The sequence below is a fragment of the Thamnophis elegans genome, chromosome Z (genome assembly GCF_009769535.1).
Source record: "Thamnophis elegans isolate rThaEle1 chromosome Z, rThaEle1.pri, whole genome shotgun sequence".
In the NCBI taxonomy this organism is placed as follows: domain Eukaryota; kingdom Metazoa; phylum Chordata; class Lepidosauria; order Squamata; family Colubridae; genus Thamnophis; species Thamnophis elegans.
In genome coordinates this window covers 95,581,463-95,604,242 of record NC_045558.1, presented here as the reverse complement: position 1 = coordinate 95,604,242, position 22,780 = coordinate 95,581,463, and the positions used below count along the sequence as shown (strand labels likewise).

Here is a 22,780-nt window from a genome sequence, read left to right as displayed (position 1 = left end):
AGGATCACTAGTTGCTCTCTCCCCTCTTTGGAAGAGCTTAATAACTCCCGCTGCCTTAAGGAATTTCAAAACATTCTTAAAGATACATCTCATCCTGGGCACCTTTTTTTTGAACTATTACCATCTGGCAGATGGTACAGGATAATAAAAACAGGAACAAATAGGCTGAAAAACAGCTTCTATCCTAGGGCAGTAACTATATTGAATTCTACTGAATAGTATAATATTAATGCAGTATCAGGGGTTTTCAATTCAATTGTATAGAATGTGAAGGATGTGTGTTTTTGTTTTATTTTTATAGTTTTCCTATGTATGATGTACACTGAAGATGGCATTTAATTTCATTGTACAAGGTGCAATAACAATAAAGTAAACTAAATATTTGGGGTTTTTTAATGCTTAAGACCATAGAGTTGTGTCCACTCATACAGAGCCGAGGTGGCGCAGAGGTTAAATGCAGCACTGCAGGCTACTTCAGCTGACTGCAGTTCTGCAGTTCGGTTGTTCAAATCTCACCGGCTCAGGGTTGACTCAGCCTTCCATCTTTCCGAGGTGGGTAAAATGAGGACCCAGATTGTTGTTGGGGGCAATATGCTGACTCTGTAAACCGCTTAGAGAGGGCTGAAAGCCCTATGAAGCGGTATATAAGTCTAACTGCGATTGCGATTGCGATACAGTGAGAGGCAAAGCCATATCAATTAGAATGCTGAACTAGTGAATTCTGATCTGTTCAACAAACCATAGCTAATTAAATCATGGGTTAGCATGGTATCTGAAGCCATTCTTGCATGCAGATGAAATATTGTTGTGTTATACAAGAAACTCTAAGGTGGACATTGTGTAGGGTAAGGAGGGTGGGTGATGTTTTACATTTCTCATTCTCAACCTCTATCATGTATAAGAAATAACCACAAATGAAAAGTAAAATGTGGTGGAATTTAGAGCTGAGTTGATGGGAAGGAAGCAGCTGAAAGAGGATCCTCCCTAAATCTTCACAGTGTTTATCTACTGGTTGTGTGCTGAGCGCTTTAGTTTGACTATATTCCTTTCTATAGACAAGCTGCAATAAACATATCACTCTGATCAGCTCCTTGTGTCATTTCTTGCATGTGACATAAAATGACTTGGAGTCTTGTAAAACACAATGTAAAATAAGGTATCAGCCAACAGTAGCAAGGGGCAGTGTGGAGACATTAAATTAGAGAGAAAAGAAAGATAGTTCTGCTACATTATTTACCCCCAAATGTTTACCATTTCCTACTTTTATCATTTAGAAGGGACAGTGACTTATTTATAGTATAAATTTCAAAGATTATTTTAGACTGTGCTATAATAATAATAAAAAGAAAACAAGAAATGGGAAATAAGGAAAGGCAAGTTTATTCTATGAAAAATAACTTTTTAAAAAGTCCACAATGTAAGTTACCTAGACTCAATATTGGCATCAATGGGATTCAGAAGCATTTTAGATGGGACACAGAATAACTACATGAAATTTCAAGTCTTTCAAACTTACTGTACATGATAAATTTAGTAACAGATTACTTGTAAATGTACAGCTGTCATTGTCAGTGTACGGGGAGTTTTATTTTGTATTATGTGGATCCTGATTCTTATGATAACTAGTGAATTTTTTAAAAAAAATGAAGGATGAGAATCCTTGCTCTAATCCTCCATAGATCCATACTAAATCATTTGAGTTGGCTTCTCTTCATGGTACTTTACTCAGAATTATCAATTTCTTCCTTTGCCTCTCCAAAATATTCATAGTCCTCATTTAATTCCTCCCCCTGTTCTACTTCAGCATCTTTTTGAGTTTCATTATTTAATTGTACTAAAATGGGACCAGGAGTAGATGGTCCTCCATCACTGGAAGACATGTCTTCTTCTTCCTCTGCAGGATAAAAGTGTCGGGCAGCTGACAGAAAATCATCTCCCACATCAAGAAGAATAAGCCGGTCCTGAAATTAGAATATAAATAAATTGAAGCACAGTGAAGGTGAAAAAATACATCAAAAATATGATAAGAAATTACTCAAATCACAAAAATCCCAATTAGCAGTAAACCACAGATTACATTACATTTCCATCTTATAAAACTGTATGGTATAGTAAATATAAGGAGATAAAGATTCTTAAATAGTTCTGGGGTGACAGTTTTGCCAGTTTTCATTATCTGACTTTTTAAAATACTGTTTATGGTGATTCCTCCAGATTTTTGGTGTGAATGAGGAACAAAAAATGCTTAGAGGAATTCATTTTAGAATCTAGAAAATTCAAAATCCTTCCTGGTGTGTCTAAGAAAAATAACATTTTAGAGGGATTGAAGAATTCCATGTAAATCTCTCCTAGCAAATTTTATTTGGTCATAAACAGGAGGAGATAACTTTTGATTTTGAAATGTGGTCTAGTTATCAGCAGAATAAGGGAAGGAAGGGCTGGGAGTGATCTTATTACCACTTAATACAATAAAAGCACAATGACAAACAAAATGAGTTCAATGAAAGTGGCATTTCTCTGACATAAAAATGTATTATTACATTTGCAAAGACTGAAATGACAGACGCACATTTGTAGAAGAGAGAGGCTATTGGAATTAAACGGAGCAGAAAAGACTCTTTTCCTCCTTTCTGGAGGCCCACATTCAGGCCACACAAGGCAGATACCTTCTCAATGAATTGTCTAGGGGGAACCAAAACAGTATGGAAGCCAAATAGGCTTTGGAGAATTTTTAAGAAAATTCTCTGGGCTTTTGTTTCAAGTAGCCACAACCCTATTTTTAGCAACTTTCAATTCCGTCCCTAAATGGCTTGTTAGGAATGGCGCAACCACGGCAACTATTTCATTGGCATTGCTGGAAAAGGAAGGATTTATCCTTCTCAACAAATAATGCTCATTTGCTGCTTCTAGATGGCAGCAAAGAGATCTAGAAAAATCTAAACTCTTTGCTGCGCTGTCTTAGTTTTGTCTGTAGTTTTGAAGCATGGATCTGGTGGCCTAAGTCCAGGGGTGGAAACTGCAGAAAGTTTGCATGAAAAAAAGTCAAGATGGAGGATCTTATTGTCATTGGAGGGCGATCTTATTGTCAAACACCTGCTCCCTTTTACAAGTGTTGCTTTAAGGATACGTGGGAATGATCTTGAGAGACAGAAAGGAGAGCCACAGACTGGACAACCTGGTGTGTAAGAGATGTATCAACCCTTAGAAGGAGGGAGCATATGGAAATATTTCAGAAACAACCATTCCCAGTTTTCTGGAGAGTAAAAAGAAAGTAGGGAGAAATACCACTTTTCAAAATCTTTTTTCTTTTTCTAGGCCGTGAACCAGAAAGTACATTAGAAGGAATCAACTTACATTGGCTCCGCATTAGGTTAACCATTGTGGGAAGACCTACATCAAATTTCAGTTAATTAGGAGAGATGCAGCTGCTGTTCTCACCCTCCAAAATAGTTTCCATAATGATCTGAGTAATATCCAGGGCTCCTTCTGACAAGCACTGTATAGACAGTGTACTCTCTACAGTTTCCTCCCTACTCACCAGGACAAAGAGATATCTCTCTGGCGGACCACCATGGTGATGACCAAAAATTGATGTCTGTTCAGCCAGGATAGTGTGGAGTCTACGGGCCTCTTGAGGGTTGTGGAGAGATTCATAGGAAGTACAGGAAGTTACAGTGAGTAGGCCATCTGCTTCAGCTTTGAATCCTACATTGAGAAAATATCATTAACCTTCATGTTTCATTCATAGCAATTCACTAAATGATCTTCTATTGTATTTATATGCACTTCCAGAAAATTCAACATTAAAATATACGTTAAAACAAAGATATTTCACCAAATTTCAGATTGCAATTTAGTCATTCTTGAACTTATAAAAAGCTTTTATCTGACACCAAGGGATCCTCTATAATCAATGTGCTACAAAAGAAAATGCTTTGTACAGTGTAATCACCATCTAACTTTAACTACCATTAAACAAATTACAGAAGATCTTAAAGTTCAGATAGGTACAGCATACAGCAAGGGACATCTATCAAAACATCAATTACACAAGAAATGATGCCTGCCATCCTCCCATTTGTATTACAATCAAAAACAATTTTCAATGTTATTCCTGAATTCAAGGACATAGAGGAAGGGTTAGGGAGAATGACATTTGTGATTTGAAAAGGTCCAAAAAAATATCTGCCTTTGATTTTCAGTTGCTCAGTGTTGCTCAGTGAAAGTGCAAGCAAAAAGCACTGATAGAAAGTCTTTAGACTAGGATATAACCTTGTAGCCCTGTGTAGCTTAAATTTCTACAATTCCATCTTCCACTTGTACCAAATCTTACAGAACCCAAGAATGAAACTATTGAAGCATGGATTCCCCCCAAATTCAATGAGAGAGCCAGTTTTATGTATTGGTTAAAGCAGAGGTGGTATTGAGCCAGTTCTGGAGCACCAGTAGCAGAAGTTTTGAGTAGTTTGGAGAACCAAAGATCAGCTGGCCCCGCCTCTGCTGTCTCCCAGCCAATCTTTTGTTGCCCTGAACAGGAGAACGGAGCTGGAAAGCTGGTTAGTGGGGTTGAGAAGAAATGGGGATGGCAGTATCCTTCCCCCGCCATGCCCACAGAGCCACGGCCACAGAACTAGTAGTAAAAAAATTTGAATCCCACCACTGGGTTAAAACATTAGGTGACAAAAGCATCAGGAAACCATGAGTTCTAGTCCAGTCTTAAGCATGAAGCCAGCTGGTTGTCTTCGGGCCAGTCCCTACTTTCAGCCACATAAAGTGGGCAATGGCAAACCATTTAAGAAAGACATTGCTAAGAAGACTGAAGAGACTAGTCCAGGAGTTGCCAAGAGCCAAGCCTGATTTCAAGATAGACATAGATACACAAGCCAATGTAGAGGGAACCCCTACAGTAATTTCTGGTTAGGCAGCCCAAATTTAGCATCGGTCTAAACCCTGAGAAGGAGATATCCCCTGCCCACAGGCCTAACTACTAGCTTAATATTGTTCTTTTAGATCAGTTTAAACATACCCAGAGACAAAGAGAAAGAGATAGGTAGACAGACAGACAAGGTTTGCTTAAAGATTGTCACTTTTGACAAAGAACTACTGTTCTGTCTCTCAGGGATTCCTGAGATCAGGGATTCCAAGATTTTTTTTAAAAAACTAACAGATTTTGTGGTATGGACTAATTTAAAAATTCCTGTTTCAATTTCTAAAGCCTACTAAATCTTGCAATATCATATAATAAGGGAAACTGCCATATAGTTCTTTAATTCTCTAGATTTTTTAAAATAACAAGTTTTGTTGGATTAAAGCCCTTCATATGGTCAAAATAACTAGAAGCATTCTTTCCATAGTTTTTTTTTTAAATTTGTCAGAATTGCAGAGTCAACCAAGTGACAATTCTTTTCAATAGACAATGGCAGATTTAATTCTCTGAATCTAGGATACTGTACTTGCTGATATTAGTTAACATCCCGCAATAGCTCAGCCAATGGGGAAAAAACCCTTTATCTTATTCTTACTGGGTATTTTATGTTTAAATCTGAAACAACAATCTGAAACTACAGAAACAGTATCTGAGGTCCTGCCTATAATTTTTAATTTTTCCTTTAGAACAAAAGATTATACAATAGTTAAATAAATTAACTTGACAGAAAAAAATGTTCACTATTAGGACATTTACCTAAGACTTCCAAGACATGTTTCCATCGATCCTTTACCTTTCGACGGATCTGTCGGTGGGCAATGATGTCAAAGCTCAAACGTCGATATCCCTTTATCAGAATAAGGAGAACAGGGGGGTGAGAAAGAATCCACAAGCTATACAGATGAGCAAAATACAAGCTCTTACAGAGGGCAAGGCATGTGCATGTGAGCAGCTAGATTTTACAGAGGTATGAAAGCAGAGACTTCCAACCTTGTGGAACCAGAGAATATATTAATATTTTGGGAATAAATTATATATGGTCAAAATTAATTGTTGCATAGAGTGTATGTCCATTCACAACAAGGCTACCACAATGGTTGAACCCAGTCATAAAACCCCATTGACCAGAAGTTAACCAGTGAAGTTGATCCTTGCAACAGTTTTAAGTCTAAGTCTAAGAATAGTTTTGGAACTATATATAATTCCTTGCCTTTCTGGGAATTAGGATTATTCCAGAGACTTTTGCTGTTTTGCAGTATATCAAGTTTTTCTTCTTCTATCTTTAACAAAGAAAAAAGTAGAATAAAATTAGGTCGGTACATAGGGAGATGCCATTGAGGTTCCAATTTTAAATATAATGGGTTTGGGCATGCATGTGCAGATACACACATATGTGTTCTACTCAGATGAGATCTCTGCTCCCCATATTTAAGGGCTGTGAATACAATTAATTCTTATACTTATTTGTATAGGAAAATGGAGTAAATGATTGATATAAATAGTGATAATACTTTTACTTCTAACATATCCAATAATTGAAATTTTCTGGATTAACCATAATTGTTAGACCTACTCTTTAAAGAAGAGTAACAAAAATATAATCAAATGATTTTTATATGCCATCAAGTCATTACTGATTCTTAATGACTACATAGATAGATTTTCTCTATGAGAATTTCAGGGCTCAGCACCACTATTATTGAGTCCACTCATCTTGGTGCTGATCATCTTTTTCTTTCCTTCCACAGACTGCAAGAGGCGCCTGACACTCAAAGAACCTGTTCCTTGTAGCTACCCACTTTGCTCCACTTGTTGGAGACCTCTGGAGAAATGCCTCCAAAGAGGACAAAAGCAACCATATTGAAACATAGTGTGTTTCTTGAGGTAGTCTGCTCCTAAACTATGCAGGGTTTCAGTACTGAAATCTTGAACCAGGAGGCCCAGAAAGTGAATAGGAGCTAAACAATGAATCCAGATTTGAAGGTTTGAAGATTTATTTTATTTATATGCCGCCCTATTCCCTGGGGGACTCAGGGCGGCTAACAAACCCAAGCGGGGGGGAAGTAAACACGAAGGAATACAACAAAGAAGGTACAAGGGAATTTAAAAGACAATCAACAGTCACACGATTCGAGAGGGGAAGGGAACTCATCAACCCCAGGCCTGCCGGCACAGCCAGGTTTTAACGGCTTTACGGAAAGCCTGGAGAGAGGTGAGGGTCCGAATCTCTGCGGGGAGTTCGTTCCAAAGGGCCGGAGCAGCCACAGAGAAGGCCCTCCCCTGGGTAGTAGCCAGATGACATTGGCCAGTAGATGGAACCCGGAGGAGGCCTAATCTGAGGGATCTAATGGGCCTTTGGGAGGTAATTGGCAGCGGGCAGTCTCTCAAGTACCCAGGTCCAATACCATGAAGGGCTTTATAAGTGACAACTAGCACCTTGAAGTGTATCCGGAGACCAATCGGTAACCAGTGCAGCTCACGGAGGATAGGTGTAACGTGGGTGTACTGAGGTGCACCCACAATCGCTCGCGCGGCTGCATTCTGGACGAGCTGAAGTCTCTGAATGCTCTTCAAGGGCTACCCCATGTAGAGCGCATTGCAGTAGTCCAGTCTTGAGGTCACAAGGGCATGAGTGACTGTTGCGAGTGCCTCCCGGTTCAGGTAGGGACGCAATTGGTGCACCAGGTGAACACGTTCTGATGTTTTGACAAGCAGTGGTTAGATTTTCCCATCCTCCTTCCATCCACCTGATTGTTTATATTGCTAGTAGCAATGAAAGCCATCAAGTACCAAGTTCAGCAGGAAGTCATAAAGATCAAGATGTTAGCCACAACCATATAACATGTGTAAAGTGTGCTTTATTACATGGCTGTGGGTCAACATCTTTCTTTCTTCATTCCCACACACACACTGCTTCTCCCAGATACCCCTGCAATGAGATCTCCGCAGTCCAGATCCGTCTGGACCATTTTAGAGGGTAATACATCTTAAGCTTAGTTTATTATTTTTATGTTCTATTTTATGAGAAAATATTTTTTTGGTTTAGGTAAAGTTGCAGTTCTCAAGGCCAATTTAGTAGAAAAATGTTAACACCTGCCTCCACTCTCCCTTGTAGCACTGTGCAGCATAGTGTTGTTTAGCTACAGTTTCAGTGCTCTGACGATGAGAAATTAAAATCACGTTTCTAATTTTTATGAGCTCTAGAAGTCTTGGACAAAGCAGCTCAGGGAATGACAGCATGACAAACCCAACCCAAATTATAACTAGCATTTTCAGAATGGTCTTAAAAAGACCAATTTATGTATTACACCTTTTTTTTTCTTGGTTAAAGGCAGCAATAGCATTTTTGTTTATGATTATTCTTGACATGTACTTCACCATTTTCACACGGAGAAAACACAAAAAATTATTCACTATATCTGTCAACATATCAAGTTACATGTGGCTGAATTCCACATCATTAAATTCAGTTCCATATGAAAGAAAGAGCTTCAACTGTGTGGGCCACTTACCTCTGACCCACGACGCATTTTTGACCTTTTCTCTAGCAGCTTGTGAAGCTCATGATCATCTCCCCGCTCCACATGAGCGGAGTCTGCTGGTTCATTCCACAAATTAGCTGCCTCTGACTGCCGCCATTTCTGTAACTTATTGAAATACTGAAATGTGTCACTGGAATAGAAAATGGAAAAGATTCAAGGTTTTGTTTTAGATAGCAGTGTGAGGGGAATCCATAGCAATGCAATGTAATGGAGTTATTGAAACTGGCCAAGTCTAGTCTTTTCCATGGTGTATTGTTTATTTCATCCAAAATATTTAAAGGTCTTGCACAGACTTTTCAGGAGTTTCAGGGCTTTGTGAGTTCAGAGCAGGGGTGGGTTTCTGCCAGTTCTAACCTCTTCTATAGAAGAGGTTCCACAAATCTACAGTGCCATTTAGAACCAGTTCCAGCTCCCTCCCCCTGCCTTCTGCACATCATCAAGATGAAGAATGAGAGGAGGAATTCTGGGAGTCGAAGTCTTAAAGCTGTCATGTTTGAACACTCCTGGGGGATTTTTTCTAAAGGGTTAGGGGTGCAAAGATCATGTAAACTTGACAGCTTTAAGACTTGCGTGCTTCAAATGCCACAGTTTCTGAGCCAACATTTTGGTTGCTAAGCAAGAGCGTTGTTAAGTGAGTTTCACCATATTTTACGTTGGCCATGCCCACCCAGTCACATGACTGCCAAGCCACTCCCACCTGGTCACATGGCCAGCAGGCCACTCCCACAAAGCAGGCCACATCTACAGAATAGGTTCTAAAAAAAATTGAAATCCACCACTGGTTCAGATATATTCAAAACTATGTCTGGGAATTGGGTCTCAGAAATGGCTGCTGAATTGTGATTCAAAGACTGTGTGAGGCTTCACATTTGTTAGTGGATCATCACCATTCCCCTGGGGCAGTATTTTTCAACCTTGGCAATATATCGGATCCCAGAATTCCTCACCCAGGGCAATAAGTTTGAAAACAGACAAGGAGAACCGGAGATTGCCCACCAATGCTCCTCATGGTTTAAAGCTCTGGAAGAAGAAATGGCCAGCTTGCTCAAACCATGGTTGGCACCTTCAAAAGTATACTTCCTTTCCCAATCGCTTTTGAACATTGCTTGTTAACTATTTTTCAATTATACGGAAGCTTCGGACCAACAAATCTGAAATCATTGGATGAGTTTCCTTTAATTGTTAGTGAAAGAAGTTCAAATACAACTTTATTTTTTATTTTGGAATAAACAGCAAAAAGATAATTAGAAGTTTGATTTTGGAAAGTTACAAACAAACTTTAAAATTTTGGAATTAGTTATTTACTATTGCATAAGAATGCTTCCCACGGGAAAATGTTTTTGTAACATAGTAGCTAACTGGAAGGAGGGAGCACATTCCAAGGAGGAGTGTGAGATAAGAGCAAACAGAGCCCCAAAACTGGATTGTGGGAAGAGGATAAATTTTTGGATACAAATTTAAAAATAGAGGTACCTTGGAGATTTAAAAAATCTCCAGGGTACCTCTATTAGGTTAGGGTCGTATAGGTTTACTCTGTCAAAATTGAATATGTAATCTTTTTTTCCCCCTGGATTCTGTTGCATTGCTCTTTGGCTAAACTTGACTTCTAAAAAAAAAGATATAATAGGACTTTGAAGGTTAAACACTAGAGGTAACTAGAAGGAATTATGATTACAATTAAAGGAGAACAACACTTAGATTCAACTTACAAATACAGAATGAAGCAAAATATTTTGACATTGGACATGCTACCATAATGAAATTAATTTCAAGAGATTAAGAGATCAGATCCTGTTGGAAACAGGAACAGGAGAAATCTGCCTTGAAGCTAAGTAAAAGCACTCACAGATGCTGTCCTATTTATACTAATAACAAGCCATTACTTTATGCAGCCCAAACGGCAGCATCTAAACCTAAAGAGATAGCTTCAGAAGAGATAAACAAACATCCCCAAGGCTGAAGAAATATCGCTTTACTTATTAAACAAATGTGTATAGTAGCCCATCTCCTAAAGAAACTCTGGGAAGGAAACAAAATAAAAACGTAATAACATTAAAAACCATTCAATGCAATAAACTGTGCTGGGGTCTTAATAAAAAACTTTCATCCATCCATCATCCACCAGCGGTCAAACTATCAAATCCTGGCCTCCGTGCCTGGAGGAAAAGAACAGACCTTCACCATTTTCCTGAAAGCCAAAAGGGTCGGGCCATCTTATCTATAGGTAGAGGCCATATAGTGCTAACGTATAAGGCATTATAACACACAAAGCATACTTCCGAGGCCTGTAGGTAACACAGTTTCATGAGTGTACTCAGAGCATGTCCAACCCTGCCAAATTTACATATAGAAATCATTGGAGGAGATAATCCCACTCTGGCTCCATGCAAGTACAGGACAATTTTGTCCCTTGATAAAAGCATAGAAAAATATAGGGATCAGCCTAATGGGAACAGAACATGAGGAATACAAAAAGTTGTCCTTCGAATGGAATTAGAGAGGAATCACAGAAAACAAGGGGAACAAGCAACAGAATGGACAATGGTAGAAGACTCCTGGAGGTGAATCTAAAGGTTCAACTTTCCAGCATTACTTCCAAAGCAAAAGATTTCATATGAATTATGCAAACTTGTACCATTGCAATTATATTTATGGAACCTTGAGATAATTGTGAAATGCTAAAATACATACCCAGTGTTCAATGAATTCTTCTCTAATTCATCTTCATCGTGGTAACAGCAACAACACACTTGGCCCAAGAAATCCATGTCACTTGCAAAAGCTGCAGATTATAAAATATGCCTATAACTAGTATATCAGAGTATACAATAGGGATAACAGAAATTGCACTTTAAAAAAAGGCAAAGAAGTTTATAGTTCTCTTTCAATACTGTCTGACAGTCATAAGCAGAGATCATGTGAAATGTTTCCTTCAATCCTCCATAGCTTAAGGCGTTTGAACAAAACATACAAAATTCAACATAATATATTGTGGTCTTGGCATTTATATGGGAAGACGCGTAAAGTTCATTTCTGTTATCTTCTTCAAGACCTATTAAAGCAGTATTAAATAATGACGTGCCTCTAGGAGGTGCAGAGACAATTATCTAACCTGGTATCAGTTGGAGCCCCTGATTTGATTTTGTTTATTCCCTTATTTTTTTTTTAAATGGAAGAAGTGCCATGACCTTCACTTAAACTCCATGGATTATAATTAGAAAATAAAAATACAAGGAGGCTGTATGCCCATGCTTGTCAGGAAATGTACCTCACCAGGTAAGCTAGGTTGCTGAACAGTGAGCAATTACCATATTCATTTGACTTTTAGAACATGATTTTTTAAATGGTCATTCCACAAAATGGTGACCAGTTTCTGACAGTGCTCTTGACACTCAAAATTCCTAATGTCCCCAAAGACTTCTGGATCAAATATTTCGTCTAGTTGTGAGTTATCTTGTAACTTTTTGAAGACGAAGTACCCAGTATACCCAAGACCACAGATTAATGGATGGGACTCATTTTACAACCATGATATATGATTGGTATGAGACTGTAATACTGACTTGCCAAAACAAAAGTGAACATCATTTCTGAGATCAAACACTGTGTTTGGTATCATCTTGGTTTCAGGGGAGAATATATACCTAAGCTAGGTAAATTTCTGCCTTGGTAGCTTTTCAAGTCTTGCAAAGAAAAAAAATAACCCTCAAATATTTTAAATGGCTTTTCCCAGCCTGTTTCTTTCTAGATGGGACTTCCGATCCTGGCACTTCATATTGGCCTACAAACACCAAGACATCTGGATGTCAGGTTGCAATAAAAGTTATCTAGCTTCAATAATAAAATTGAGGATGTTGTGGTACATGAATCACATTCCTTCACCTAAAATTTTACATCCTGAGAAGTGCAAGAAAATAAGCCTTTTTTTCAAGTGATCTTTGATTATATCTTTGTGACATCACAACAAACACTTATGATAAAGCAGATGGAAGAGGTTCACAGGGCACGATATCGATTAAACTGCTGCATTGGTTTGGGCTTTTTTTTTTTTGTCCTAAGGCTATAGTTTACGGTTCATGTACAAAGCACCAGCAAAACACATTAGATTTTAGAATATGTTTCATATGCATTGCATTCTTACAATTCTGCATCCTTATAGCTCAGAAAATAGGAATTTATAAGAATTTAAATGAATGAGTGAAATTTCCAGGTGGTCTATATTTTACAGTACTTTTAATAGCTATAAATGTTGATTTAATAAGGCTGGTTTGGGAGTCAGAACATTTATCTGCCCTGGGATTGCTTTATTATCTATATTTTATGACTTTTAAACAATAAAAACTAACACAGACTAATACAGTATAAACAAAATAAAAGAAAAAAAAGAAAAAGGATAGAAGTGGCTTCTGATATTCTTCACGGCAGTTGTAAGTACAAATATATTTTAATCTCTATTGTTAAAGCTACATTTTATTATACTTTCTATAATCTATTGAGTCTAATAATCAAACCCATAAATTGCAAGTTCATTTATGTGCAAAAAGTTCATGAAAGGCTTCCAATCACCAATAATATAGATATGTTTTTTCTCTAATCAAAGAAAACAATTTATCCATTTCAGCAAAATGTAGCAAATTCAGCTTCAACAACCATTGCTCATAGTGGTGAGTGTTGAATCTTTCCATCTGTGCATATAATAATCTACCATAGCTGCTTATATTGAAATAATCTTCCATAGCTTCTTTTTTAACTGTTTAACAACCAAAGGGAAAAGCTCTGGCTTCACTGGAATATTATTAATTAATAGAATTCTTGTTAAGATGTTACTAAGATATTTCTTAATAAGCAGTTGTTCTTGTAGGTTACAATCCCGACATACTGAAATCTTTCTCATTTCAAGAGCTATGGCTACTTTGAGTAGTGAGGCAGAAAAGCTTACATTTTTCTTCTTCCTATTTATTGGACAATTACTAACAAAAATTATTCATTGCCCCTTTCATGATAGCCAAATCAGCTTAAATAGCTCCACTGGTTCTCTCCATTTTTTGGATCAATTTCAATACCCACTTTTATAGGTTCATACGGCAATCTCAGGCAATTGTCTTTTAATCAGCCAGCATCCAGCTTGAACAAAAAATCTTGCACATAGAAGTGGCTTGTTTGCAGCATAGAACTTCAAACCACTTTCCTATAGAAATTCTGAATTTGGATGTCATATTGGCTAAGTAGATGGCAAGCTCTATTATGTTTATCAGTTTTGATGTGTAAGCCATAAAGTGAGATATCAAAATGTGCAACTGGTTTTAATTGAGCTAATAACCACATTAATCTATATCTAAAAGGATAATAATTTATTAGGGCATAGTTCTGTGGTTTATATTTTATACATTAGATCATTTTGTGTTTTTTTAAGGTACCACAAGGGCCTTTGTTTCTTCTTTCTCAGAAGAATATGTAAACACAATAAAATAAAGAAAATAACAGATATACTTATGAAGGATAAGTTATAACAGAATACGTGTATTTATGAGAAAGCAGGCTTTGGGTCTGTTAGATATATAAAAACCCCACTAACTGCATAACACAGAAAAGCAAAAATTTATTTAGAATAATGAAAACAAAGATTAGATTTAGATTAGATTAGCAAAGCTGAACGTAAAAAGATACATCAGGCTCAAAAGAAGTACACATTGAGACATTGAAGTTTTTATTATTACTTTATTTGATTAATTCTCAAATATCTGAAGCAAAAGGCATGTTTTTTTTAATTCAAGTGGCTTTTTAAATGAGGTGTAAAGGCAAAGAAATCTGTGTTAGATTTACAAAAAAGTACAAGCCACTTCCCAATGATATCCAGAATGTTTAAAATTGAAGGCATTTAAATAAGATTAATTGCTAATCTTTAAAATGAGAATATATTCACATATTTCATGGTGGTACAGGTTATTTAAAAAAAATATTTTGAAGCAGCTTCTTGTTTATGACTTTCCTTATTCCCGGAGATGATACGTAGTAAGGTTTCACTTCAATAGTGATAGGCAATATATATATAGGACAGATGGTACTGCTAGTCTGGTTCATATCCTAAAGCCTTTTCAGGACCTGCTTTTATTAAGGAATTATCTTCCATGAAAATAAATTTTGGAGGAAGAAGATGGACCACAAGTCTCTACTTTAAGGAAGCACAATCCTCATGCTCTGGTGATAGCTCTTGTCTTTGCCTTAAGAAGGTCCATTCATTATTATGGCAAATCCAGCACGTGCCTCATGATGTTGTCAGGCAAGGAAAATAAGTGGATGCCAAGTTTTCAAGTAAGCTTCTCTTGCACTTAACATGTATCCTTGAAGACAAGGGCTGGACTTCACTGTTTCTGGATTAAGAAGTCATTTAGGAACACACAGAATATACATCTTGGCAAATCCTCCAGCCTACTTACAACAGGATGGAATATCATAATCAAACTATGAAATGTTAGCCACTGTAGAAGGTTCAGTTCTGCAGAGATGGGGCCTTCTTCATATTCTCGGAAATAAGAAATATATATTTATATATATGTATATATATAAAATCATGATAGAACTAGAACAGCAGCCCAGAAAGGTGCACACCAATTTGAAGCACAATTCTAATCCATGTATTCAATGGAGATAGTGGGAATTTCATTTTCTGAAACATTGCCTCTTCAGAGACACATAGTCAAATTATGGCCACACCTTTGGGCAATTCAGTCCTCTGATTTGAAGGAGTACATCATTGTTTAGGAAAGTGGAGGGTCCAGAGTTGATACAACAGTGATCAGAAAATTATCTGGCTTATTCTGCAGCACTCCAACGATATTACTTCATATGCAAGATTACTTGATGGTAACATTTGGATGTGTTTATGAGTTTATACTAGTCAGAAATAGTATGACCATGTAAAGGGAGAAAGAGGAACAGATAGAGAAGTATTAGGGATTAAGCGACAGGGTTTTGCAATTACGCTCATGAATTAATTTGGCACAACTGCAGTGTTAACTTTGATCATCAGCAAAAGATCTCAAAGATTTTGTCCTAATTTTTCTCAATATGTTCTGTTTTGAACCACCAACCATCTTATCTCCTCTTCCCACATGATTATCTTCCTGAGTCTATACATTGACATCACCAGCCACATGCTCATATTTCATTTTTATCCTGAATGACAGCTAAATAATTTTTTTCAACTAGTAGGAAGAGATATCCACTTCTTTGGGCCTTGATAGGTTCACAGAACGTTCAAAAGGCAATGTTAAACCAAGTTTTAAGAATTAGATCTTGAGGTGATATCCATAATTCGTTTACGCAGGTGGAACATAAATTCTGTCATGGTGGCACTCAAGCTTTGGTTAATTAGATATCGGGGAAGCCGACCCTATAGGACAAAACAAGCAAATCAAAAGACATCAATTTAATGTTTATATATTCTAATGCTCATTGGTCTTGTCTAATCTAGTCAAATTATCAAATATTTGGTACATAATTGTGGCCTCTTAAGATACAGCAATAACTTTCCCAGTTCTGCCATCCAACTTCAGTTTTATCTGAGGCATTACTGAGTAAATGAGGTTAACCACAAACTATGGATACTCTCTCTTTTTAAAATAAACAAAACTAAGAATCCAGGAACTTACTTTATACAACTATGTCCATCTAGTTCAATTTTATCTACACTAATTTCAAGCAGAACTTTAGGATTTCTGGCAACTTTTTTGTCAAGTATATTTAGAAATGAAATCTACGTTTGGCATACAAAGCATAGTTTTCAGTCACAATATAGTTCCATTTTTAACCATAAGATTAGAATAATGTAAGCACTGTGATGGGAAAAATTGCAGAATTGAGCTATTATTGGGTTCACTTAAACAAACAATGGCTTATTTATTAGAAATGCATAGGTTAATTAGCATATTCTCACCATTTTTATTTCTTCTCCCAATTTCTTCTGGCTACAACAGTTTTTTGAAGCCAGGAAATAATTAAAGATGGCACTACTGAGTGTTCTAATAAGGAAGAACACCATCAATTTCTCCCAGGAATCTCTAAAGAGGGAACTGCGGCAGCAAAGCAATTGGAACTAAACAAAACTAACCTGGAACTAAAAACTTCCATTGCAGGAAACTGAATCCAACCCATATTGGAAACTTTGTATTTTATATAGACTTTGTAATCATAGTACTTTATGGATATCATAAAATACCTATATTGTAGATTAGAATAACATTTGCAATAGCACTTAGACTTATAGACCACTACATAGTGCTATACAGCCCCCTCTAAGCTGTTTACAGAGTCAGCATGTAGCCCCCAACAATTTGGGTCCTCATTTTACCAACCTTGAAAGGATGGAAGGCTGAGTCAACCTTGAGCCAATGAGGATCGAACTCCTGGCAGTGAGCTGAATTAGCCTGCAATACTGCATTCTAACCACTACACCACCATGGCTCCCAGACTCATATTACCAGTTAGAATAAAAAGATCAGTAGAACATCATTTTGCAAAATGTCTGAGTATGTATGAATTAATCTGTGATATTTATTTATACAACAGTGAATCTCATATGAACTGCAGGAAGTAAAGTATGTATTGCAACAGAATCTAGGTTGTTATACAATCCATGTAACATTCTGTTCAGTATATCCCACAAGCACCAAGGAGCCAAAGACAATGCAGTAATAGCCAGCCAGTTGTGTTGAAAAATATTAGAATACAGTAAAGCACAATGGACCAATTTGTAATTATAAGCCTGTATTAAATCAAGACCTAGAAAGATAAAATACACTTTACCTTAAGGTCCGTATTGAGTATCCAGAACAAGGTAGAAATATTTGGATTGGTGGGACATTTCAGGGCAACAAAGCCTCCTGGGCCATTCTCTGCTCTGAGAAAAGCCAAAAGCATAAATAATGTTGGAGATATACTGACAGAGCAGAAAAAATTAGGATAAATTTTAGTTTAATGGCAGACCAACCATTGAACAGAAGGGTTCAAGGCAATGTACATTTACATTATGAAAACAAATTAGGCATTATCACTATCATTATACCCTTCTCCCTTAATGATGCTCTTTTAGAATCATTAATTGGTTTAATTCAACTGCAATCCCGCCTCCAGCAATTTAAAACTAGTACAAATAAGCCCCTGGCTTGGAATTTCCTTATGTACATTCCATCAATGGAGTGCTAAAGAGAGCACCAACCATTTTGAAAATAATGACACCCAAACTATTTCAGATGGGAAAGCAGCTGTCAGTGATACTGGATCCAGGCCTAGCTATTAAAGATTGCAAATTTATTGACCTTTTAAAACATCTATAATCTGCATTTCATTGGAAATTAGTTATGAGCAAGCCACCAACCACAGAAACAGTGCTGATTTGCACTGATTATGCCTTACCAGTGCATTTATAAATAAAGCATTATTACAGATATGTCCATAAGTCCCAGTGTTCTTTCAACCAAATGAATATGGACCCCATGATTGCTTAGACTTCTCATCATGAAGGATGCCCTTCAAGGAATATCCCACAAACTTAAATACTGAGAAAAAGAAATGGGTGAAAAGATGCTAGTTTTTATCTGTATTTGGTATCTTGATAACAGATGCAAAAAACTTGGTTTTTTTAAACAGAACATTTTGAATACCAGAAACTCAATTTCCTTGAACAGGATAAAGATACACAACACTTGATAATGCACACTGACATGTGAAATGAACACAGTTCCTCTCATATATCTTTCCAATTGCTACGCAAATTCTGAGTTAAAGGCCAATGATGTTTTAATGCTATTACTCAGAAAAAATAAAGGTGGTGAACAAAGACACCCTGACTGGTCACCCGAGGCAGAAAGCATGACAACAAAGAGGCCTTGTTGGAAACTGCTCACAACTGGAGTTTGCTCGTCACAAGACATTACATAGAGGCCAAAAACAAACTAATTGCCAGAAAATGCTTTTATGTAGGAAGCTCTGAAATGCACCGTCCCAGGGGGTGGCTTCTGCATTAAAATCAGAAGGTGTGTCTTATTCATGCAGCCTTCATTACAGGAACACACGAAAGACCATAGAAACTATTCTGAAGGACGAGTGCTATGATTGTTTCATTTGTTTTAGCAGAACGAATTCTAGAGTGCTGACATAAAACTCAAGAATTTCTGCTGATACAAGAAAAATTCCAAATTTCTATTCTTCCAGGAAGCAGAAAACTGAATAGTTTGCCCTTTTCTCTAAATTTCCCCAAGACCACCATTGCAGCAAGTTTTAGTTAACTATACAAAAGGAACAGGGTATCTAAGAAAATGCTACAGCTATCCTAAATACCTATTTTGAAAATTCCTTTTCACTTTGAAGAATAATCAAAACATGAACTCGACTACCTTTCAGAAATTTTGGAAAATATTTGGAATGGGAATTTTGGACTTTGCTTTTAAAAATATTTTTTACATATATTACTTACAATTTGAAAAGTACAAAACGCAACATGAGACAAATAAAAATGGTATAAATACTTAGGACTGCATGGCCAATTGGTTACTGCAGAGGTAGTCCTCAATTTATGACCACAATTGAGCCCAAAATTTCTGTTGCTGTGAGAAATTTGTTAAGTCAGTTTTGCCCCATTTTACAACTTTTCTTGCCACAGTTGCTAAGTGAATCACTGCAGTTGAAAAGTCAGTAAACAGGTTGTTAAATGAACCTAGCTTCCCCATTGTCTCTGCTTGTGAGATGGTTGCAAAAGAAGATGACATTGTGAGACACAGCAACGGTCATAAATATGAATCAGTTGCCAAGCGTTCGAATTTTGTTTACATGGCCATGAGGATGTTGCAAAGGTCATAACTGTGAAAAACAGTCGTAAATCACATTTTTCAGTGCCATTGTAACTTTGAACCATCACTAAATGAACTGTTGTAAGTTGAGGACTTCCTGTACTATGCTTTATGATTTATAATCACTACTACCCCCAGCCAGCATGGCTATTGGAGTATAGATGCTTAACTTTCCACAGTTCTGGAAGTCATTCAGCATAGATTCTCTCTTTTTCTCTGTTTTAATTGATTTATTCCTTACAAATATGCTTATGCATTCTTTGATGGTCTTTGATCAAATTAAGGCAGAGAAGCATAATGCAGATCCCATCAGTCAAGGAATTTGGGATGGCAAAAGTCCAGGAGAAGAGCCTTCTCTGCTATGGATTCCATCCTTTGAAATATTATAGCCCCTGAGGCAAGATTGGCTTCCACTCTGCTGACTTTCCGTAAGAACCTTAAGATCTGATCCTGCCAGATGGCTTGGGTCCCCAATGGTGGAGCTTCAAACTGCAGGTGGACGTTACTTAAAAGTTAATCCCCGCCTCCCCTCCTCTGTGTATTTAATTTCCCCCTTCTCCATTTTGCTCAATGATTTTGTTGTTTATATTGTGATTTTATTGGGTGTACTTATATTTGACGATGTAAATTTGTTCATGCTGTAAGCCGCTAAGAGTTGCTTTGAAATGAGATGGGAGGCAAATAAATTTAATAATAATAATAAAAAAAAGGAGACTTAAATTATGCATACTGGGGAATCCCCAAGTATATATAAGCTACTACCATACAATACTGTTTACATCCAAGAATGTTCCTAAATTATTTAAAATTATTATCAAATGAACAATAAATTATTTCTTCTCACTGTTGCTGAAAGTCCAAAGCAAACGTATTACTTAGAAAATGCTGCTATATGGGAAGCTCTTTACTGTATTTTTTTTCATTGCCAATGCAGACAGTAACTAAAGGCTTTATAAATTAAAAATATTTTTTCCTACCCTTTCCTACCTGTGTATTGAGTCTCTCGGGAATAGGGCAGCATACAAACTGAATAAATCCAATCCAATCAATATTGGAGAAAAGCTTCTAGGATGATATGACACGTGTGCCAGAGGTGGCATGCAGGGCCCTCTCTGTGGACACAAACATTGTCACCTGTTGGTCCTCGTGGGCACTGGAGTGCCGGAAAACTGCCTGAAAAGCGGCCTAACAATAGGCAGTTCTTCGGGATGTTTTCCAGCCCCTTTTTAAGCCATTTTTGGGGCTTTTCCAAGTTTTTTCCCAGGCTGTTTTCAGGCCATTTTGGGGTCACGTTTATGCCATTTTCCAGACCATTTTCAGGGCATTTTTCAGGCCAAAAACAGCCAAAAAAACCAGCCCCCAAATGGCCTGAAAACCGCTTGAGAAAAAGCCTGAAAACAGGCATGCACATGCTGGCCAGCTGGTCTTCAGCTTTCCGGCATTCTAGTGCATGCACATGTACGTTCCAGTTTGGGCACTCAGTAACGAAAAGGTTAGCCTTCACTAATATAGGACAACAGCATGATTTTCATACCTGACATATTTGGATGTAGGAGGGCGCAAGCTGTGAGTTGTTGCCATCCCTGATGAAATGTATCGGTCTCTTCTTCTCTCAATCCGACGCACATTCACAAAATCTCTTGATTTGTAAAGAGAGCACATATGAAACATCAGTTCATTGAAACGAAATAGTGAAAAATATACTTTGAATTAGAACTTACCTAGGAGAGACAACACCAGCTGCGGCACCAGCTGCCACATCATAGGATACAGTTGTGTTATCATCAATCCGTTCCAAGATCTGATAAGAAAACAGAAGGTTTTCCCGCTTCTGCCAACATAAACTAGTTTAGAGTATTTCCTTGGCATGATTTCTTTGTAAAGGAACTTTGACTTGCGAAGAAATCAGAACAATGATGATTAATTTCAGGTATGTTCACAAAATTAACTTCCATACTTACATCGAAGAAAAACACTATTGCTGACTGGTATTATAAACATTCATGTATTTAATTTGGTAACAGAATAAATTCTGAACCAATATATTTTGAGAGCACAAGACAAAGGAAAAGTGATAGGTTTTGTCATTAAATAAAGCAGAAAATTACTTGCTGTTGGCAGAAACTAATGGATAAAAAATGAACTCTAAGTAGCCAATCCTGGGTAACTCTGTAGCATTTCAAAGATCCTCTTATTTTATAAATATTTATTTTAAAAATTATAAATTATGCATTAATTCAATGGGGGATTGTGTTTTTGAGCCTTTCAATCTTAATGTGTAATGCTAATGCAAGTGGCATCAAACAGCAAAAGTGTCTTTAGCAAACAAAAGGATGAGTAAGTATGCTGCAGTTCTGATTCATAGCTATTGAAAAGAAAAGCCCAGAATAACTTAAGAAACCCAACAGCCTAGAAATCATCTCTCTACCTTTCTCAATCATTTTCTGGAGATAACAGTTCATAGCAAGAAGTGCCATGTATAGTTCAGAATTTCAGCTTGGGGTGTTAGAGAGATAAGAATAATCAATACTAAGAATAATGTTAGTGATAAGTGAATAATTTTTGGATACAAGTCTGTCTGGAAAGACTTACGTGACATGCTAGTAAAGTTTTATTCCATAGGACCATCTTCTCTGGTTGAAGAATCAGCTCCTGGTATACTAACTCAGCTGGACATTGTAGAATAGCCTGCGAATGAGGGACGCAGGTTACATGTCAGAATCTCTGCCCCCTAACCAGTCAGTGGAAATTGAAGGATGAGCTTAAACACCTCAGTGCCTCATGTAAACTCACTAAAGCAATAATTAAAAGGAATATTCATTTAAGACTCCTGTGATGCTCAGAGGTTGTTGGGTTTCAACTCCCTATCATCCCTAATTCATAGTCATGTCAGTCAGTCCTGATGGGAGTTGAAATGCATTCATACCCCAATTTAAAATCTCTCAAATAAACAACATCATTGGGAGAAGTGCTGGAAAGAATAAAATACCAGCTAGACACAAAAAAAGAAATATGTGTATCACAGAGTGGTAAGCAATCACCCCACAGTATCTTCCCCTCCAGCCATTCAAAAAAGCTTCTCTTTCAAAATATAGATTGTATCTTCCCATCTTTACTCCCTCCATTTTCAACAACAATTGTAAGAATGGAAAGGAAAGATGGTTGGAAAACGTGGAAGGAAGCTGAAAGGCACCTTACCTTTAGGATGAAAACCTTGCCATAGAATGGCATTTCGAGAAAATGAATTGTATCCCCAAAGTCCTGCACAAGAAATATTAAAGTCACATGAGTTCAATATTTGTCCTTTTACTGTCTCATGAAAAATTCCAGGATTGTAGCATCCCCCCTCCCCCTTTTATTAATTGAGCTGGCCCCAAGGTTAAATAACAGGCAACCCTATACTATCTTGTTTATCTGATTCAACAACTTCCACTGCTTTTGTAAATTATCTAATCCCTGAGCCT

General features: G+C 37.1%; 2 protein-coding genes across 2 annotated transcripts in view; both read right to left on the bottom strand.

The window, feature by feature from the left end:
- Positions 1 to 678: 678 nt before the first annotated feature.
- MREG (melanoregulin) lies at positions 679 to 14,071 on the bottom strand. Its single transcript, XM_032235557.1, has 5 exons — positions 11,161 to 14,071; positions 8,440 to 8,599; positions 5,684 to 5,774; positions 3,539 to 3,705; positions 679 to 1,961 (listed from the first exon to the last, which is right to left on the bottom strand). Exons 1-5 carry the CDS (start codon positions 11,235 to 11,237, stop codon positions 1,722 to 1,724), a joined length of 735 nt encoding a protein of 244 aa, XP_032091448.1. The 5' UTR covers positions 11,238 to 14,071; the 3' UTR covers positions 679 to 1,721.
- Positions 14,072 to 14,171: 100 nt separating this feature from the next.
- Positions 14,172 to 22,780, bottom strand: part of STARD3 (StAR related lipid transfer domain containing 3) — a 37,717-nt gene continuing 29,108 nt past the window's right edge. The window contains exons 10-15 of the mRNA XM_032235556.1: positions 22,515 to 22,577; positions 21,909 to 22,004; positions 21,038 to 21,117; positions 20,851 to 20,955; positions 17,275 to 17,368; positions 14,172 to 15,862 (exon numbers count right to left, since the gene is read on the bottom strand). Coding sequence (XP_032091447.1) covers positions 15,752 to 15,862; positions 17,275 to 17,368; positions 20,851 to 20,955; positions 21,038 to 21,117; positions 21,909 to 22,004; positions 22,515 to 22,577 — 549 coding nt within the window. The 3' untranslated portion in view covers positions 14,172 to 15,751. The remainder of the gene's footprint in view (positions 15,863 to 17,274; positions 17,369 to 20,850; positions 20,956 to 21,037; positions 21,118 to 21,908; positions 22,005 to 22,514; positions 22,578 to 22,780) is intronic.

Bases quoted from the DNA above. Each gene is read 5' to 3' on its own strand.
- MREG (XM_032235557.1), bottom strand. From the start codon at position 11,237: ATGGATTTCTTGGGCCAAGTGTGTTGTTGCTGTTACCACGATGAAGAT. The intron at 8,600-11,160 runs GTATGTATTTTA...TTTCTATTCCAG, and splicing joins AAGAATTCATTGAACACTGG to TGACACATTTCAGTATTTCA. The intron at 1,962-3,538 runs GTGAGTAGGGAG...TTCTAATTTCAG, and splicing joins AGAGATATCTCTTTGTCCTG to GACCGGCTTATTCTTCTTGA.